Source organism: Hemicordylus capensis, chromosome 4 (genome assembly GCF_027244095.1).
Source record: "Hemicordylus capensis ecotype Gifberg chromosome 4, rHemCap1.1.pri, whole genome shotgun sequence".
Lineage (NCBI taxonomy): Eukaryota > Metazoa > Chordata > Lepidosauria > Squamata > Cordylidae > Hemicordylus > Hemicordylus capensis.
Window position 1 is genome coordinate 230638587 of NC_069660.1, and position 19898 is coordinate 230658484.

The 19898-nt window shown below is 43.0% G+C and overlaps 1 protein-coding gene across 4 annotated transcripts in view; it reads right to left on the reverse strand.

The window, feature by feature from the left end:
• Nucleotides 1-19898, reverse strand: part of DOK6 (docking protein 6) — a 373813-nt gene that overhangs the window by 118737 nt on the left and 235178 nt on the right. For all 4 annotated transcript variants that reach the window (XM_053246098.1, XM_053246101.1, XM_053246099.1 and 1 more), the window contains exon 4: nt 15807-15926. In XM_053246098.1, coding sequence (XP_053102073.1) covers nt 15807-15926 — 120 coding nt within the window. The remainder of the gene's footprint in view (nt 1-15806; nt 15927-19898) is intronic.

The following is a 19898-nucleotide window of genomic DNA, read 5'->3' on the forward strand; positions in this document are numbered from 1 at the left end:
TTCTTTTACTTAAATATATACAGTTCAGTATGTGACAAATAGGGTTGCAGTGATAGGGTTGCAATGAAGGCCATGGATAGGATATTTAGATGCTGTGACGTGTCTACACCTACAAAGATTAGAATTGTTCGGACAATGGTTTTTCCCATGACACTATATGGATGTGAAAGTTGGACTTTGAAGAAGCAAAACAGAAAAAGCATTGGCGCTTTTGAACTCTGGTGCTGAAGAAGACTTTTGAGGATACCATGGACAGCCAGGAAACAAACAAATGGATCATAGAACAAATCAATCCAGAATTTTCACTTGAGGCACAAATGACCAGGCTCAAACTATCATACTTCGGAAACATTATGCGAAGACCCAGCTCCCTTGAGAATCTATAATGCTGGGGAAAGTTGAAAGAAAGAGAAGAAGAGGACGACCAGCAGCAAGGTGGGAGGACTTGATTACGACAGCAATGAATGCACCACTGAAAGACCTTAAAGGCCAAGCTGAAGACAGATCATCCTGGAGAGAATCTATCTATGTGGTCGCTAAGAGTCGATACCGTCTTGACAGCACTTAATCAATCAATGCGACAAATAGGATGTGCAATCTGCCTTCCTTTTATAAAACCTGACTGGCCTAGGTTTATAAACTGGACTATGAATTTGTTTAGTATTTTTGCTAAGCAGGATGTAAAGATCTGATGGAGCAAAGATTAATCAAGGCAATAGGTCTATAGGATTCCACTAAGCAAGAGAGCCTGTTGAATTAAAATATGAACCAGTTGTTAGTCTGACTTCATTTTATGTGAATAGACAGTTTGTATATTGGTTCTAATACTTTCCATCTCTGAGTGCTAAAAACTGTGTGTTGTACAAGTAGTGCTTGTGGAACTGAGCTGCATATTTATCGTATTAATTTCCATGTACTGGAAATATTTGCCCTAATAGGGAAAAGATGTTAAATTCTTAATCTGAACTGCACACAAAACTCTAGAAAATATAAAGCAATGCAATGCTTTGAATTTATTGCATTATCTTGAGCAATTTGGAAAAAATAATAATCAAGTAGGACAAGCTTTAGGTTTGGGGAGTCTCAGTAAGGGGCCCCCAACCTCCATGTTCCCACCCACCCAATAATGTGCTGATACAGTAGATTTTTCTCTCATTGCTGCTGCAGCAGCAAAAGTAAAAACAATGTTATTCTAAGTTGGTGGGTGCATTGCTGCCACAATTTCCCTCCAACAATGCCCACCCGGTATAGGCAGTCCTCACTAAGGTCCTCAACAGCTGCTCTAGGGTGCTGCCTTATGGCAATGGTCCTGTAATCCAGTCCCACTTTTCTTGCAGAATAGAAACTATCTATTTATAGCATTCAAAGGGGGGGAAATACAGTTTAGTTTGAAACCTCCTAAAATTTATCAAAAAAGGGAAAACACCCAAAGCTCCCTTGAATTATTTGAGAATATTATTGAAAAAGAGCATTCAGGAAACATGATATACTCAAAATGTCAAGAGACATTTGTCTGCTCTGCATTGGAGGTCAGTGTCTAAGGTGAGGTGTCAGGGATTAAAAAGAAATGTTCCTGATTAAACTGAACATCAGCTGCAAGGCAAAATAAAAAATAAAAATAAAGAAAAAGAAGAAGCCAAAATAAATTATTCAAGACTAGAGACAGAAGTTATGCATTGGCACAGGAATGGGAACGCATGGCTTTAAAATGAACAGGAACAGAAAATGAAAGATTTCAGATAACAAGATGATGTACAGAAAAGAATAATCATCAAGGAACGATGCAAGGCTTTAAAAGATTCTGCAGCAAATCCTCCATATGCCTTTCTATAGACTTTTCGGTGAAGCCACTGGACACATATGCCCAAAGAAAAAAATGGTTCATGCTGCTCCTCCATATCTGCCTTGACAAAGAGTGTAAAAAACTATTGAGTTTAAAAGTGTTGAGCCAGATCTTATTTTTCTAAAAAATGCATGCTTAATTTTCTAAATGTCTACTATGACTTTTAAACTTGCTCATTCACAAATTGTGAATTATGATCTAGTTCCCATCTTTCTGCTAAAATCTATGACCTGTTTCAAACCAATGTACAGTGAGCTTCTTTCTTCTACAAAATACATCAAGACATTATAAAAAGATAGCAAGAGAGGAAGACAGATAATTAAGTCACCTGCTGCATTTGGCCTGTTTTGGAATGGTTTGGGATAGAAGGCTTACTTTGAACCAGTTCAGATATAGAATTGCTAACTTTGGGGTTACTGTCCTCTTGGGCTAAAAATACTGTCCTCTTGGGCTAACAATACTGTCCTCTTGGGCTAAACCAGGAAGGTAAACAGACCAAATATGAAGAATGGGCAAATAAATAAATAGATAAATCTGTGGTAAACATATAAATAAATCTGGCAGGTTTTGGATGGGATGTGGCAGGTCTAGTGGCGCAGTCATTAGCAAAACATTCTTGTTAGTCCAATTCTGAAGATTAGTAGTTTTTTAGCCCTCATACTGGATATCATACCAGAACATGATCTATCTATCTATCTATCTGTCTGTCTGTCTGTCTATGCTGCCTGATATGTACATCTCTAGGTGGTGTACTTTTCACATCAGTAAAATAATGGAAGGTCGTAATACCTAGCCAGATGTATTAATTACACTCTAAATTATATATGCACTGTGATGAGAAGTATAGAGGAGCTGGTGAGTGAGTGCGTGAGTCTGTGTGGGTTACCCTAGTATCTAGGCACAGAAGGTTCAGAGGAGCAGGGATTTAAGAAAGGCAGTGGAGACAGAGAGGGGAGAGAGAGAGTTGGATTTAGTTGCATGGGAGTAGGAGGTGTTTTGAGCTGGGGGTTGAGAGTTTGGGGTATGTGTTCTGAACAGGAGAGTTGTGTGGAACTTGAAGGGTGAATGTGTGGAGGCTGGAGAACCAGCTCCTAGTAACAGACAAGAAGGTCTGGAGGAATACGCTAAGTTCACAAACCCAAGTTTAATTACCTCTGTCCCAGTTATTTCACCTCCCTATATTATTATTATTATTTACATTTATATCCCGCTCTTCCTCCAAGGAGCCCAGAGTGGTGTACTGCATACTTGAGTTTCTCCTCACAACAACCCTGTGAAGTAGGTTAGGCTGAGAGAGGAGTGACTGGCCCAGAGTCACCCAGCTAGTATCACAGCTGAATGGGGATTTGAACTTGGGTCTCCCCGGTCCTAGTCCAGCACTCTAACCACTACACCACACTGTCTCTTTGCATTAAAATGATAAAATGTTACATTTTATCCAGAACAGCTGATGTACCTAGTAACTTGGCAGAGAAGCTTGTGTGTCCTGCTTTGCAGAGATCTTTATTCTAATCAGTAAATAATAAACTTATTCTTGTTTTCATTTTATAGCTCAGGTTTTGTTTCATTTTATATCCTGAACATATATGCCTATTCTGTACTTGCGAGGCTACACAGGCAAAGGTGTTGAGTACTGAGAGCAGGGGAACCATAATTTATGTGGCGGCGGCGAGGGAAAGTAAAAGCTGAATGAATTCCCAGAACCTGGAGACTAAACTGTTCTAGAACAATAAAAACAAATCACCTCCCTAGAACTGAGAGGGGCATTAGGGTGGGACCCTGACAGCACCCATCAGGGGCGTAGCAAGCCCTGAAGGGGCCCGTGTTCAAGAATTGAAGATGGGCCCCTCCCCGCTTTTTTTTTTTTTGGTGGCTGCATATAAAGAGAGAGGGAAAAGAAGCTTTAGCCTCCTCCTGCTATAGTGGCAAGAGGCAGCAAGCATCTGTCTGACAGGTAATATGGGTATCCAGGCACTAGCAAACAACAAGAACATGCTAAAAGGCAAACACAACTTAAATTATAATAAATAACAAATAATACAAGTTCTTATTTGTAATAATACAAATAAGACAATTTAGCATCAGGGGGCAGGATTGTAGGGCTATTTGGGGGAGTAGCAGGACTCAGATTAAGGCATCACAATGTTAATATTGCTAAAATTTACCATTAGCATTTTTGACGAGTGTGTCATTCTTATTTATTATTTTTACATTTTATATCCCGCTCTTCCTCCAAGGAGCAAAGAGCGGTGTACTACATACTTGAGTTTCTCCTCACAACAACCCTGTGAAGTAGGTTAGGCTGAGAGAGGAGTGACTGGCCCAGAGTCACCCAGCAAGTCTCATGGCTGAATGGGGATTTGAACTCGGGTCTCCCCAGTCCTAGTCCAGCACTCTAACCACTACACCACGCTGGCTCTCTTGTTGCCTTACGTGCAAGTCACACGCCTGCAATTCTATCCACACTTTGCCCTACTTCCCACAAAAACCTGAAGAGGTGACAAGCTGTGTCTGAGCTACAGTGGCAGCCCAGAAGTGTTTTGCTGCCTGCAGCAGAGCACAAAATAGCACCCCTTCCTCTCCCCACATTTTGTCCTCTTAAAATCTCATCTCCCTTTCCCCAGATCTCTCCCCCTTTTTTCCTTATCTAGTAGGAAGGTAAGTAGAAAACCACCTTGTAGTTTTTTCATTTGCCTCTGGGGAGGGTGCTAGGTGAGCAGCTATGAATGTGGCCATTGTCCTAAAGCAGCCTGCTTCACTCTGCTTTATGGTGGGGCCAGCCCTGCTGGACTGCAGCATTTCAGAATGAGGTGGATGCTCATATGATTGAATGCTCTTTTGCACAAACAAATCCTTTCATACAGAGGTCTGGGAGAAAGGTTCAGGCTTCACCTTTCGCAGGGGCTAAGGTCAGGGACATGGTGAGTCCAGGGGGCGTAACAAGGTTGGAGTGGGCCCAGCAAGCAAGTGAGGCACGAGCAACACATACAACACAGAAGGGGGCCGGGGAAGCGCACTGCCATGAGCAGATCATGCGGTCCCATGGCCGGGATGGCAGTTATGCTGGGAGAACGAGGAGGCCAGGAAGAGTAGTAGCAAGCAAGCAAGCAAGCAAGCAAGCAAGCAAACAAACACAGACACCTCCACCCCCCACCCCTGCCCTGCGCCCGCCCCGCACCCCTACTCAACGGCACTAGCTGAGTCTGACTCTGAGGACTCTCATCATGTTGTCTTCTCAGACTCAACAACACTGCACAACACAACACCTTCAGTTCTTGCAAACTTGCAATGCTTGCTCTCAGTGAGTCCCTCTCTCTGTTTTGTTCTGCTAGCACTGCAGCACTCTCTCTAGCAACAGCAAGAGTGGGGGGGGGGGAGGAATGTAGGGAAGCAGGGAACACAAGCGGTGGACTCGATAGGCTCAGGGTAGAGGGGGCTGCTGCGGATCTCTTTCTTCTCAGTTTCTCCACTCTCCTCCTCTGTTCTGTACTAGTTGCTAGTTGCTGTACGAGACTCTGTTCTGTCCTAGTTGCAGATTTGCAGTTGCCCGCTCCAGCCTAACCCTAACCGTGAGTCTCACTGTCACAGCCCACCTCCGCAAAGATTGTGCCCCCAACAGTTCCTTGCCTTCTCTCTCAAGAGGTCCTGCTGCAGACTCGCTCCTCTGCTTGCTTGTGCCGGCGGGCTGCTGCTGCTACCTACAGCCAAATGTTTCTTCCTCCTACCTGCTTCTCTAGGAAACTGGATGACTCATTTCAAGAAGTGGTCAAGCAGGGAGTCAAATTGCTATTTGACCCCCCACAGTTAATCTCTCCTGCCGGAACTGGGGGAGGGGTGGTAATCATCAGAGATGGGATGGGGTGAGGGAGGGGTGGGGGCTAGGGCCCTGTAGTGGAGGTGGAGAGTGGGGGTGAGGGATGAAAGACAACAGTACCTGCCTTCCTTTTGAAATGTGGGGGGGGGGAGGGGAGAGAGGCAGCATCAGCGGCTCCTTGGAGGCAGCGGCCTGTGCTCTTTGCATGCTTTCGCACTATGGTAGCTCCGCCAGTGGCACCCATGCATGTTATGTGGGAAGTGTACATGTTCCATATTATCTGTTAGGAGCAGTATAGATTCTTGTCAGGTGATATTCACAGAAGCAGTACAGGATGACTTTGTTACTCACTGATCCAGTATCCATGGTCGGGTAATTGGCACCTGACCTCGGTATATACAAGGGGGGGGAAGCAAAAAAGAGTTAAACTCACTTATCCGTGGATCAGAGGCAGCTGGAAAGAACCACAGAGGACATTTCCGGCTGCCATTTTCTGCATGGGAGCCATCTTGTGGCTTGTTTTGTCAAAAAATAAAGGTCCCAAAATAGCAATTTTTCATGGAGGGGGAATTTTGACCCTTTGGGGGGCATTGCTGGAGGCCTGCAGAGAACGGTAGGGCACTTTACTTTGCACCACCCTCACCCCCAATTTTGGCCCATCTGGAGGTTCGATCCTCCAGGAACCTAACCGCCATGATTACATAGAGTTTAATGATCCGGTATTCATGGTTTTCTTATTCATGGCTCTACATACATATAGGAACATACATATAGGAGCTGGAGAGTGAGTGTGTGAGAGTGTATGTTGCCATAGTAACCATGCATGGAATTTTGGGGGGGAGGGATTTAAAGAAGGACAGTTGGTTAGGAGAAGACAGTTGGAGCTAGTGTTGGAGTACGAGTGTTGGAGCTGATCGTTAGGAGTGAGAGGTTGGACAGAGCATAGCAGAGAGATTGTTCAGAGGTTTATGTGAGACTTGAGTGGTGAATGTGTGGAGACTGTGGAACTAGCAGTACACTGGGGCAGTACTCTAAAAGTGGGAAGTGTTAAGCCTTGGAAAGAAACCTTGAATGTGAAAGCTGCCCTGAAGTGAAACCTCCTCGTGACAGACAGGAAGGTCTGAGTTGATTCACTAAGTGTTAAAGAGCTAACTTGGCAAAGAGGCACCTTTTAATGTGGTGATTCTCTTTATTTAGTAGGGGGAGAGTAACTGGCCCTATCCACCCCCAGCACAGTACCTCTAGTGACTATTGCTGGTGTCTATCTTATGTTTCTCTTTAGATTGTGAACCCTTTGGGGACAGGGAGACATCTTATTTATTTATTATTTCTCTATGTAAACCGCCCTGAGCTATTTCTGGAAGGGCAGTATAGAAATCAAATTATTATTATTATTATTATTATTATTATTATTATTAATAGAATAGAATAGAATAGCCACAGAATAGAATAGCCACAGAAATCACCATCAGCCAATTAAAAAAAGCAGCTTTACTGGGAACAGCCTATATTCTGCGACGATATCTATAACAACTGACAATAAAACTCAGCCATCCCAGGTCCTTGGGAAGGACTCGATGTCTGGATAAAACAAACCAGTCAATAACACCTGTCTGACTGTGTAAACAAGAAGTAATAATAGTAATAATAATATGTCTTCAAACCAAGAATTATTTACTTCTGTCCCAGTTATATCACCTCCCTAAATGTTACATTTTATCAAGAAGAAAAAAACCACTCTAAGAGAGTGAAATAAGCAATGAACATATTATTGTTTTTGTTCTAGACCTCAAGTTTTGTTTCATTTGTACACTGAACATTTACGCCTATCCTGCACTTGTGAAGCTTTGTACATTGAGTATTGAGAGCAGGGTAATATGTAATGATATGGGGCAGCAAAAGAAAGTAAAAACTGAATAAATTCCCAGAACGTGGAGACTAAGTTGTTATAAAACAATATAAAAACAAATCACCTCCCTGGACCTGAGATGGGTGACAGGGTGGGTTCTTGACAGAGGCAATGTCGGGGAATGGAACCCTCGCGAATACCATGTTTTTCCTCTACTGGAAAAGCTACAATTTCTCACTTAAATGGTGCAATGTGCTGGAGGCTCACACAGCCATTTAAAGAGGCTATTCACATGCACATGCAAAACTGGGCTAAGGAACCACAGCCTGGTTTTGCATGTATGTATGTATGTGTACTGCCGAGATCGGGCCTGATCCCAGTAGCACCATGGCAGCAGCAACCCTGCCTATGGAGCCTCCCTCTAAAATGAGGTTAAGGGATCAAGTCATGACCCAGCCACACAAATGTCCAGTGAGCATGTGTGGCGGCCTCCAAAATGGTCACTGCCATCAGGAAAAGGGCTGGAACAGCCCGAAAATGGACTGAAATGGCCCTTGCAGGACTGGGGAGAGGATGGTGGGAGGAGAGGGAATCCCCCCACAGCTGTGCCAGCACCCCCTGAGGCTGCTCTACCCACAGTGATGAGTTAATTTAAAAAAAAAAAAGTTTAGAACCCCGAACCATCCCCGAGCCGGCCAGGCGGGTTCGGCTCGAGGTTGAGCCAAACCGGGTGAGCCCTTGAGCCGTTCCAGTTTGACAGTGAACTGGCTCAACCTCAAGCTGGTTTGCACATCCCTACTATCAAACTGTTAAATTCAAGATGTTTATGGCATATGCACTCCTGCAGTATAAGTTGTGAGGGGTCTAGGACAACTCTCTGCGGCCAGCTTACTGTGGGACACCTCAACACAGCTGACTCACTGCAGGGACAACTCAATGCGAATTCTCCATTCTCTAACAAACCCGAGAGAGCCCAGGACACCAAGTTTAAAAAATGGCATTGAAATGCAGGGAGATAATATTAAGGGAGGAATCTTAAAGAAGGATGCTAGGAGATATGCCTGTTTTCAATATGCAGAGCCAAGCTGCATGAATACTGGCATATCTAAAGCTGCACCTGGCTCGCTTCTCCAAAGCCCTTTTTGTCTTAATGCAGAAATTCAAATCAATGAGGCTTAGAGCCAATCTCAGCTGCATGAGTACCGGCATATCCTGACAGGAGCACACTTCCCATCCCTATAGAGAGAGCAGGGAACTGTTTTGAAGTGTGGGGCACTTGAAGTGCGTGGCGGGCTGTTTGTTTGCGAAGAGAGAGCTGAGAACTGCTTTGAAGTGCGGGGCAACTAAAATGTTGGAGAACTAAGAGAGAGCAGGGAGCTGCTTTGATGTGTTTGTCAGAGATTTGCATTGAGTTGTCCCTGCAGTGGGTTGGCCATGTTGAGGTGTCCCACAGTGAGCTGGCCACAGAGAGTTGGCCGCAGAGAGTTGTCCCATTCCGTGTTGTGAGGACCCAGAAGTGTACCACGCCAACTTAATATTTAATCAGGATCGTTCATCTTAGACTTGAGCTCAGCTTGTCAATCCTGGTTAAATACCAGGCATGGATCTGAGATCAGTGAAAGAATCCAGGTTCTCATGAGATTCACCATGGGAGTGCATGTGCCATAGGGATAAGGGATTTAACAGTTACCGGACACTGCAGTAATTGTGAACTCTGACCCTGAATGTAACCCACCATGAGTGCCTTTAAAAATGGCAGACAACAACCATTATTTATTACATTCTAATCCTGTTTTTCTTTCCTCAAAGAAACTCAGGGTGGGTCAATGATTTCCTATTTTATCCTAATTACAACACTATGAGATACACTAGGTTAGGAGAAGATGACAGGACCAATGGTACCCAGAGAACTTAATGAATAAAGAGAGTCTTCCCAGTTGAAGTCCAACACTCTGTCTATTATACATCTATTACTTGTATTTTTCACATACTAGAAATAGATGGACTTCATCTTTTAAAAAACAAATTCACTGAAGCATTAATTGAGCACTTGCATGTTTCTTATCATTGAACTGGACCTACTTCTATTTCACTGACTAAAGCAAGATATATTGTGATGATCCATAATACAGGATTACATTCAGAGTTGGCAACTGCACGAGTCAACTGGCAATAGCAGATGGAAGTGGGGCATGAAGTTTACCCATAATTCCTTTATTTTCTCATGAATCAGATATTTCACTCCTCTTCTGGTGTTTTTTTCCCTATACCCCAAATGAATTATCCCACCCGCCTCCGCAGAAGAATTGGTGTATACTAAAGAAACTCAGTATATAAATTTGTATTTTCCAAAAATATACAGTGATGCATGCTTTCAGACCATCATCCTGAAATGCCTCAGACTGCACATGTCTGTTATACTGTGAAAAAACTCCAGTTAAATGATCTTAAAAGCATAGAATAAAAAAGAAAAATATTTCCTAAATGAAGCAATTTTGCTATAATGAAAACTTGGAAGCAGCCATTTTTTTTAAAAAAAATCCTCTTTAAATCCTTTACCTACATAGTCAGTTTTACTTCAATAAAGCAAAACAACTGGAAGCCAAAAGGATTTCAGATTCTAATCATATCACTTTGCATAAATCATCCCAGATGGAAAGCTGGATACAAAGCATAACTAGGCTGTCAACCAGATGCTGCATCACAGATCTGCTTTGATGTGCAAATAGATTGAAAGGGGGGTGGATAGAAGAGATAGGAGTAAGTAAACAGGATATGCCTAGAAAAAGCATGGTGGTGGTGTCAGAAGAGAGTGCTGAGGCTGTGTTGTCAGAATGATCAAAATATTTGAATAGAACAATGATAAAACATATTTTTGGTTGTAGATAAAATCTATCTCCGATTCATTACATTTGCATCATTCTATTTCTAAAGAACAATAATTTAGATGTTTAAAATGGGCCATTTGGCTTAGGTTCTGCTTTACACACAAAAAACAGCAGCGTTCAAGCCCCTTGAAATTAGATCTGCATGGCAGCTGCTCCATGTGGCAAGCCTCTCTGTCTCCATTGTGTGGTTTCCTCTATATCATGGAAATCACTCCTGATAGTGATTTGTGGCAGGATCAGCATGAGAAAGCTCTGTTGTCCCACAGAACACAAACCAATAAACCACAGAACAGGCAAACCAATTAAACACCCTGGTGTTAGTCTGTTGTCCTTACAGAGCCTCTAGGCCAGGGCTGCTCAACTTCGGCCCTCCTGCAGATGTTGGCCTACAGTTCCCATAACCCCTGGCTATTGGCCACTGTGGCTGGAGCTTATGGGAGTTGTAGTCCAAAAGCCGCTGGGGGGCCTAAGTTGAACAGGTCTGCTCTAGGCAGTCATTGCTTTGCATATTAGAAAGATGTCTAATTGACTGAAGCTGAAGAGTAGTAGGACAAATTTATCATTACTATATTTACAAATATAACTACATACATATTACATGATCTTTGAGTAACATTTTGTAGCTCTGTCTAAACTGTCATTATTGTTCTGTTATTCTATTGCTTCAGTTTTAGATTCGTAAGACTGTAAAGACTTGCATTAAACTTCAATATTCTGTCTACTTAAATTACTGAAGCAGTGTTATTTCAAAGCAACATCCCATGTTTTTCCAAGGCATGCTTTAGTCCAGAACAAGTTGCTCAGGCTAGATAAACAGGAGATGAAAAAGGCATGAAAAAATATCTCCTCTGAAGTCTATTTCTGCTTCTGTTACTAGGTAAAGTGTGCCATCAAGTCAATTTTGACTCCTGGTGCCCACAGAGCCCTGTGGTTGTCTTTAGTAGAATAGAGGAGGGGTTTACCATTGCCTCCTCCCATGCAGTATGAGATGATGCCTTTCAGCATCTTCCTATATTGCTGCTCCCCGATATAGTACCAGTGGGGATTTGAACCAGCAACTTTCTGCTTGTTAGTCAAGCATTTCCCCACTGCGCCATTAGGTGGCTGCTTCTGTTACTACTTTCCATTTTAAAAACAACTTGAGTTCAGCTCACTTTTTCAACAAAGGAGATTATTTACTGGGAACTTCTATTACAGTGAAACTTTTTTTCTGATTCAACTTACATTTATTAATTATCAGTTTATTTCCATGTTGTTGCTGTTGTTGGCTGACATCTAAATTAATGCTGCTTATGATGAAATACATTTTGAAAGTGCAATGGGGAACTGGCGATTTTCACCAATGTCCCCTTACCTCTGCAGTTCATTGTGCCCCTCCCCCAAATATGTCCCTGAAGACTGTGAGACCCTCAGGGACATATTTTTGGGAACTACAGTGGGATGCAGTGGGAAGTGGAAATCACCCCCTCACATTGCATAGAAATGTTGATTGGTTTGAGAAATGTTAGTCTGGATGTTAGCCATTATTTATAGACTGCTTTTCTACAAAAGAAGGGTTCACATAGCAGGTAATTTTTTAAAAAATGAAAACATTGGAGGAGGGAGGGAATGAAAAACAAACAAACATGATTTTCTAATTTCCTCTCCCGATGGGGCTCACCATATACAAATTTCCTTTCTTGATGGAAATATAAAAAATATATATAAAATATATTCACAATATACAAAAAGAAAACAAAACAATGTTATTCTGCAATTTACAGTCACAGTCTCTGCTATGCTTTCTTTAGTAAGGGTGACAGTTTTTACTTTGCTAATTAAAATACAGAATTCTGCACTTTGGGAAATTCATTTTAAAAAATTGTAATGTCTAAGGGATGGTACCTAATGAATCACTACAGACAATTACTGACACATCAATTTCACTCCTGCTTTAAACAGTGCTGCTAATCATGCCTTTTTTTCTTTTTCTTTTTCCTTCTTATGAGTGACCCTGTGCTGACCAGCCTAATTGTGTTTGTTTCATCCCATTTATTTACTACAGGACAGTAAACTTGTTAATTATGCTGATTTCTACCAGTTGTCAACTGTCAGTGGTGGCATAGTCAAAGGCTTTACTGAAGCATCAACCACATGGTGAGTTCAACCAAGTATACTGCTAGAATAAACTTTGAATAGATCTCAAGAGACAACTCTGGGAAGAAAAGTAAAGGAGCTGGGTACACAAGTGATCTTTTTGACAGTCTTTCCTGCTGAATGTCAAGCAGAATCCTGGATATAAAACAGCAGGCTATAAAGATGGTATAATAAGGAAAGGGTTGGGTTTTTTGGACCATGGCCTATGCTACCAATGTGAAAGACTCCAAGCAAGAGATGGACTACACTTCACTAGAAATGGGAAGTCCTATGTATTTGGCAGGAACCTCGTAAACTTCAAGAGATCTTTAAAGTAAATCCCGAGATGGAGGGAGACAAAACAACAACACCAGATACAGTATTATGCCTGGTATAGGAATACATGTAACAGTTGGAAGCAAATGTTGGCAATAATGCTCAGAAATTTTCAAGATGCTGCAGCAGTGAAGTCAATAGACAGTAATACCTATTTAGCTTTTGAATTGTCTATGTACTAACAGCAGAGTATTGGAAATATTGGAAATAAATAAGATGACAAATATGATCTGATAGCAGGGGCGACTCATCCATGAGGTGATGTGAGGCAATGATAGTAGAGCTAGACTTGTAGTAGCAAGCATAACTTGTTCCCTTAGCTAAGCAGGGTACACCCTGGTTGCATATGAATGGGAGATTAGAAGTGTGAGCACTGTAAGATATTTATGCAGTCGCTCTGGGAAGAGCAGAAGTTTCAAGTTCCCTCTCTGGCTTCTTCAAGATAGGGCTGAGAAGGATTCCTGCTCACAACCTTGGAGAAGCCGCTGCCAGTCTGTGAAGAAAATACTGAGCTAGATAGACCAATGGTCTGACTCAGTATATGGCAGCTTCCTATGTTCCTAATCACCTGAGGTGGTGCCTGCACCCTGGATTGGTGAGTACAGGCATCCTGCTCTACTCCCCACAAGCCTGCTCTTGCCACACCTCACTGTTCCCACATCATCATTTGCTTGCAAGTGCTTCACTATCTGTCTGGATGATTCCCCCCCCCCCGCCCACTTGCTGACAGAATGGCAGGTCATGGGTGGCGATACCTGAGAATGTAGTTCTAGGAGCTACGATTGGGAGTGCCAGGAACACAGTTCAGGAGAGCTGAGGCCTCCAGCACCGGGTGATACAATAATCCAGAATCAGACACATGCAAGAAGGTCAAGCCAGGACATCCACCAGAAGGCAGAACCAGAGGCAAAGGAGACAAGTTCCAGGAGCAGGCAGGAGGGACCCCATTTCTTACTTCCCTCCATTGTGAAAACTGTCCATTTATTCCTACCCTGTGTTTTTTACCTTCAACCAGTTACCTATCCACACATGAACCTGTCCCCTTATTCCATGACTGCTAAGTTTACTCAAGCCTTTGGTGGTGAACTTTGTCAAAAGCTTTATGGAAGTTCAAGTATACTATGTCAACCAGACCACCTTTATCAAGCAGGACCATTATCTTTGCCTGCTGGCCAGCTGGCCAAAAAGTTGCCGCTGCCATTTCCTCCCCTGTCCCCATCGCTATCCGGGCAGCTGATTGCGAACTCTCATAAGAGTTGCCACACATGGGACTAGTGACAGGTACACCTAAGAGAAATACACATACAAACATAGAGAGAGAGAGAGAGAGAGAGAGAGAGAGAGAGAGAGAGAGAGAGAGAGAGAGAGAGTGTATACACACACACATACTCCCCTGCTAACTTGGCAAAGAAGCCCCTTTTACCATGGTGTTTCTCTTTATTTAGCAGGGGGAGAGTAACTGTCCCTATCCATGTCCAGCACAGTACTTCCAGTGACTGTTGCTGGTGTCTATCTTATGTTTCTTTTAGATTGTGAGCCCTTTGGGGACAGGGATCTATCTTATTTATTTATTATTTCTCTATGTAAACCACCCTGAGCCATTTTTGGAAGGGCAGCATATAAATAAATAAATAAATCTGAGAGAAAGCGTGCGTGTGAGAGAGAGAGACATTACAGCCCAATGTAATTGTGGGACTTATTCAGATATGCTCCCAACAATGCTAATCTGCTAGCTATTATATAGTTGACTCAGGGCCATCTAAATTTGGTCAAAAGCAGGTCCCACACAGCAATTCCAGCAACTGTAATTCAATTCCAAACATTAATACAAACATTCTGACAACTTCCCATCTCTGCTTTTGGAAGCTCAGGTGGAGGCTGTGGCCAGGAGTGCCTTTTCACGGCTTTGGCTAGTGTGCCAGCTGTGTCCCTTCCTCAAGAAGGCAGATCTGGCCATGGTTGCCCATGCCTTAGTCACGTCACGGCTGGATTACTGTAATGTGCTCTATATGGGGCTGCCCTTGAAGAATATCCGGAAATTGCAGCTAGTGCAAAACATGGCAGCCAGGGTTTTATCTGGAGCTGCCCAGTGGGAGCACATCACACCCATTTTGAAAGAGTTGCACTGGCTGCCAGTTCATTTCTGGGTCCAATTCAAGGTGCTGGTTTTGATCTTTAAAGCCGTTAACGGTTTGGGCCCGGGGTACTTGAGGGACCACCTGCTACCAAGGGTTGCTGCCCGCTTGACAAGGACATCTGAGGGGGCTCTGCTCCGGGTACTGACAATGAGAGAGGCTTGGCTGTCATGCACTTGGGATAGGGCCTTCTCTGTTGCTACCCCCAGACTTTGGAACGCTCTCCCAGTGGCCGATCATTCCTCTGACTCCATCACAATTTTTAGAAAGCTTGTTAAATCTTGGCTTTTGATCCAGGCCGTTACATGATTGTTTATTGCTGCTTCTATGTGTTTTACTGTTTTTATGTTTGTATTTTATAGATTTTAAATTAGATTGGTTTTGTATTTTTAGCTTAATATTTTTATTGTCATTTTTATTAACTTTTGTAAACTTCCTTGGGATTGTTTTTAATGAACGGCAGTATATAAATGTAACAATAAATAAATAAATAAAACTTTCTTGAAATAGATTGTGCTTCTGTCAAATACATCAAAACTATTCCTTTATACTGATCCAGAATGGTATTTCCCCCCTTCATTCAGCAATGATTAGTCTATATTGTAGTGATCTCTTTATTATCATAATATTTGAAAACCTTTGGGTCAAACCATCTCCTGTACATTGATCAAATATTACAAAATGCCCCTTTTGTGTCAAGATTGTGTAGACAGCCATACACATATCATAAACCCTACAAATACACTACTACAGATTGACAATGATCTTGAGACAGGAATATTTAGAAGGATCTAAACAGATGTGAACAGATGACTTTAACACCTACCATTTTGCTCTCTCTGAACTCCAGCAGCAAGCAGATCAGGCTCACCAAGGCTTATATCATTGAGCCTGGTTCCTAGACATTCTATACAAAGATGTTTGCACCATTCTTCTGCCTCAAGTTCTGAAAAACAATAAATAAGAATAATTCAAGATGATGTTTGTTAGTCACATTACTCTGCAGAGGAAAAACTGATCCTCTCTAGATTAATAATTCTCCTGCCACCGACCTGATTATCCAATATGGTTGCTCTGTATGTGAAATAACAGGTAAGAAGAGGGAGGAAAGGAAGGATTTAGGGTGACGGGCAGGGGTAGACTGGTGTTAAATACTGATAACTTTTGTTTTCTGCTAAAGCACTAAAGAGCGATTTCTTTCCTGCTTGAAATCAGTGGATTCATATATGGATACCCCTCCCCCTCCCCAATGCAAGGCTTCACAACCTTGAGTCTCCAGATGTTGTTGAATGACAACTCCCATCACTGAAGTTGCAGATCAATAGCACCTAGGGACCCATGGTTGGGAAGCCCTGCTATCAGTAGCAGCCAGTGCGGGCACCGCTGGGATGGACGGTGAGAAGCACATCTAAGGGTAAATTAATCAGAGGCGTAACTAGGGAAAAAAGCGCCTAGGGCAAGCACTGAAATTGCGCCCCTGTCCAAGCAGGAATGATGGGACTTGTAGTCAACAATATCTGGAAATCCTTGTTAAAAGGAACACTGTACCATCTAGACATGGTTGTTGATCAAAACTTGAAAACATGAGCCATCTCTGTAAAAGACTTAGAACAACAGTCAGGAGTTATGCGAGGATTCCAAGTGTCATTTTCTCTGTCTCATCTCATTCTTTTTTTAAAAACATGACTTTGTCCTAGAGGATCACCTGCCCAAATAGCCACTAGCAAAATAGGGGAAGAAGGTGGTAGTGGTGGTGGTGGTGGGGTGTCTATAAACCAGTGAATGATTCCTGCCAGCCTTTGTCTTATGATGACTGTTGGCTCATGATGGGGTATATGTGCATTCACCACACCAGTGCTTATTCTGACACCAAGAGGGAGGAGGATACATTAGATTGCCACACTGGACAGAGGCAGTTGAAACAGGAGCAAGACAGCCAAGTTCTGCTAGGCCCAAAACCAGCCCCTGCCAGACTAAGAAATCATTGTAATTTGCCCCTTCCTGTCACAAGCAGTGTGCTGTTCTTTTATTATTGACTCTAACTCTCAGATATCCCAGTCATGGATGGAAAATTCAGGGTCAATTTACAAGAGACACATTTTCTACATGGAAGTTTCTTCTGTGCAGGTGTTGTGCAGAAACCCATGTGTAGTGACCGCCAGGGGCATAGCAAGGATGGAATGGGCCAAGATGAGATTTTAAAATGGGCCCCCAGCCCCTCAAAGTCCAGTGCCTCCACACACCCCAGGCCCCCAAGGATTTAAGTCGGATCTTTCAAAATAAGTATGCTGCCTGGAAATACATTTCACTGAATACACACATGCACATTCCACAGTATATAGTGATATACATTGAGTACTATATATTTGTGCTACTTTTAATGCCTAGAACACACTAGCAACGCTAATTATTAAAATGGCCCCCTCGCTGCAGATTAGCAAAGGAGACTTTCAGCCATGCAGGGTGAGCCTATGTTTGTTTTCTCAGAATTCTGAACAACTTCAGTAAAGTTTGATTCCAGGAGGTTTTTCACACGAGACTTTTAAAGCACTTTAACACACATCTCCTCTGGAATGGAGGTGCTGCATTCACATTTTGGCCAGATTTACCCTGAAGTCCCTGCAAGTTATTGGAGAGCAGTTCACATACAAGAAAAATAAAATAAAATAAAAGCACCAAACATGCTTCACAGTTCTCACTCAGACCTTCTGGGTTGCAAAACAACTTGAACATAAGTGCATTTATAAATCAATGAAAGAATGAATGAATGAATAAATATTTGTTCCAGAAGTTTTTGTAATTTTCTGACATGAAACAAGACACTTATAGGCCTTAGATCGTTTTTGTTTTTAAAGCCAGCACATTTTCCAGTCTGTTTTAAATTAAATATTCAGAGACTTCTCAGTCTCACCCCACCACCCATATCAAAGCCCTATGGCAAGCAGATCCCTATATACGGGGGTAACCACAAAAAGGAATTCACAGCCTACCTGGCAAAAGCTGTGCTGGATGGTCTGGTCTGCTGCAGGGAGGGTCTGCTGCAGGGAGCTCTGCCAGCCTCCTTCCTGGCTTGCTGGGGGCTTGCCGAGTTCGGGATTCAGGGAGGCCTACTCGGAGGCCTCTCTGGAAGCCCCGCCCACCCGCCGATCAGCTGAGAGGCGGGGAGAGAAGAGCTCTGCAGTTTGCAGGCTGCTCCGATCCTAGGCCTCGCCGATCCTAGGCCAGAGCTGGAGGCCAGTGGCTGAGGGGCCCTGGGGCTGGGAAGGTGGGCAATGGGGTGGGGGTGGCAGGAACTGGTGTTGCGCCCCCACCTCAGTGGCGCCTAGGGCACGTGCCCTGCTTGCCCCCCAGTTCCGCCTATGCAATTAATAGGTGCTTACTCCCACTCTTGCCACACCAGAATACTACTTGGAGCAGCAGCATGCTGCCTAGCACCCCCTGCAGCAGCAGATCACCTCTGACACTCACTTCGCCTCTGTGAACAGATCCCTCGCCGGTGGCCAGGTGAGTGGCGGAGGCAATCCGCAGCCGCAGGGGGTGCTCGGTGGCGCACTGCTGCTCCGAGTAGCATTCAAGTGCAGCAAGAGTGGAGGTAAGCACCTATTAATTTACCTTTAAAGGTACCTCTCGCTTCCCTGCTGGTGATGCCTGCATCGGCTGCTACTGCCTGCTATGATGCATTATCAGAGGAAGTCTTTTAGGTGACAAATCCCACAACCACCATGCTTTTGCCAGATCAACAGTAGCAGAATCTGTTGCTTACTGGACACTTTTGATAGACTCAGTTTCTCCTCATCAGTCAAAGAGAAAGAGATAATCTTAATCCATCCTAATTACCTGCCTAAATTGGCATCAGAAAATAACCCTGTTTTGGGCCAGATTGTTTGGCAACACCAGGGAGAGAGGGAGTACTATGTAGCAATATTTGGCATGTTGTTCTATTTGAACTCTTTGGCATTGCATACAAGGTTTATATTTCCCTTGAATTTCTCACATGCTGTTGATATCAATGTCCACACATCAGAAGAAGAAATGCAAGATGGGTATTTGTAATGCAAGCTATTATTGTGGCATTATACTTGCTGGGTGACTCTGGGCCAGTCACTTTTCTCTCAGCCTAGCCTACTTCACAGGGTTGTTGTGAACGAGAAACTTAAGTATGTAGTACACCGCTCACGTAATAAAATAACAACAACAAATCTGTCTGAGGCAGCAACCATTTTAGATGTGATGCATGAAAATGTCTGTTATCATACATATTGTCTTCTGTGCTACTATATACATTTGCTAGCCTGGCTCCATGTAACCAAAACTGTATTTGCTAATCTGCCCATGCTATAAGATTGCAAGTTTCAATGTTCCATATTTTATGAAACCTGAATCTATGTTCTTGAATGCCATATACAAAATAAAAGTATAAATGACTTTCACTTCCAGTCTGTATTGAAAATTAGCAGGCATTTTGAATTTCAGAGGTAAACAATGGCTTTCTTTGTAACTATGAGAAATGCAGCCAACCAATAATGAGAGTGGCTTGGCTGTATGTAACACCAAACCATGATTGAGAGGACAACCAGGAACCACTGTTTGCCAGTTTCGATGTAACAGTACACTATGGTTTGTAACGATAGAGGAAGAGTGGGAGGATGTGAAGTAATGAGGAGAAGGAAGCATGTAAGCCCAAGGCTTGCTCATAGCTTGGTGTTATGTCCAAATAAGTCTGGTGTCTGGTGTAAATATATTCTAAACAGGTTTTCTACAATGTGTGTGTGTGTGTGTGTGTGTGTGTGTGTGTGTGTGAACGTCTTCAGTTGGAAGTAGTTGTGGCTGTATTGTGTGCTTAGGTTGCCATAACAAAGAATATTCTGTATTCCAGATACTGTATTTCACACAAATTGATGAAAAATAATATTATCCT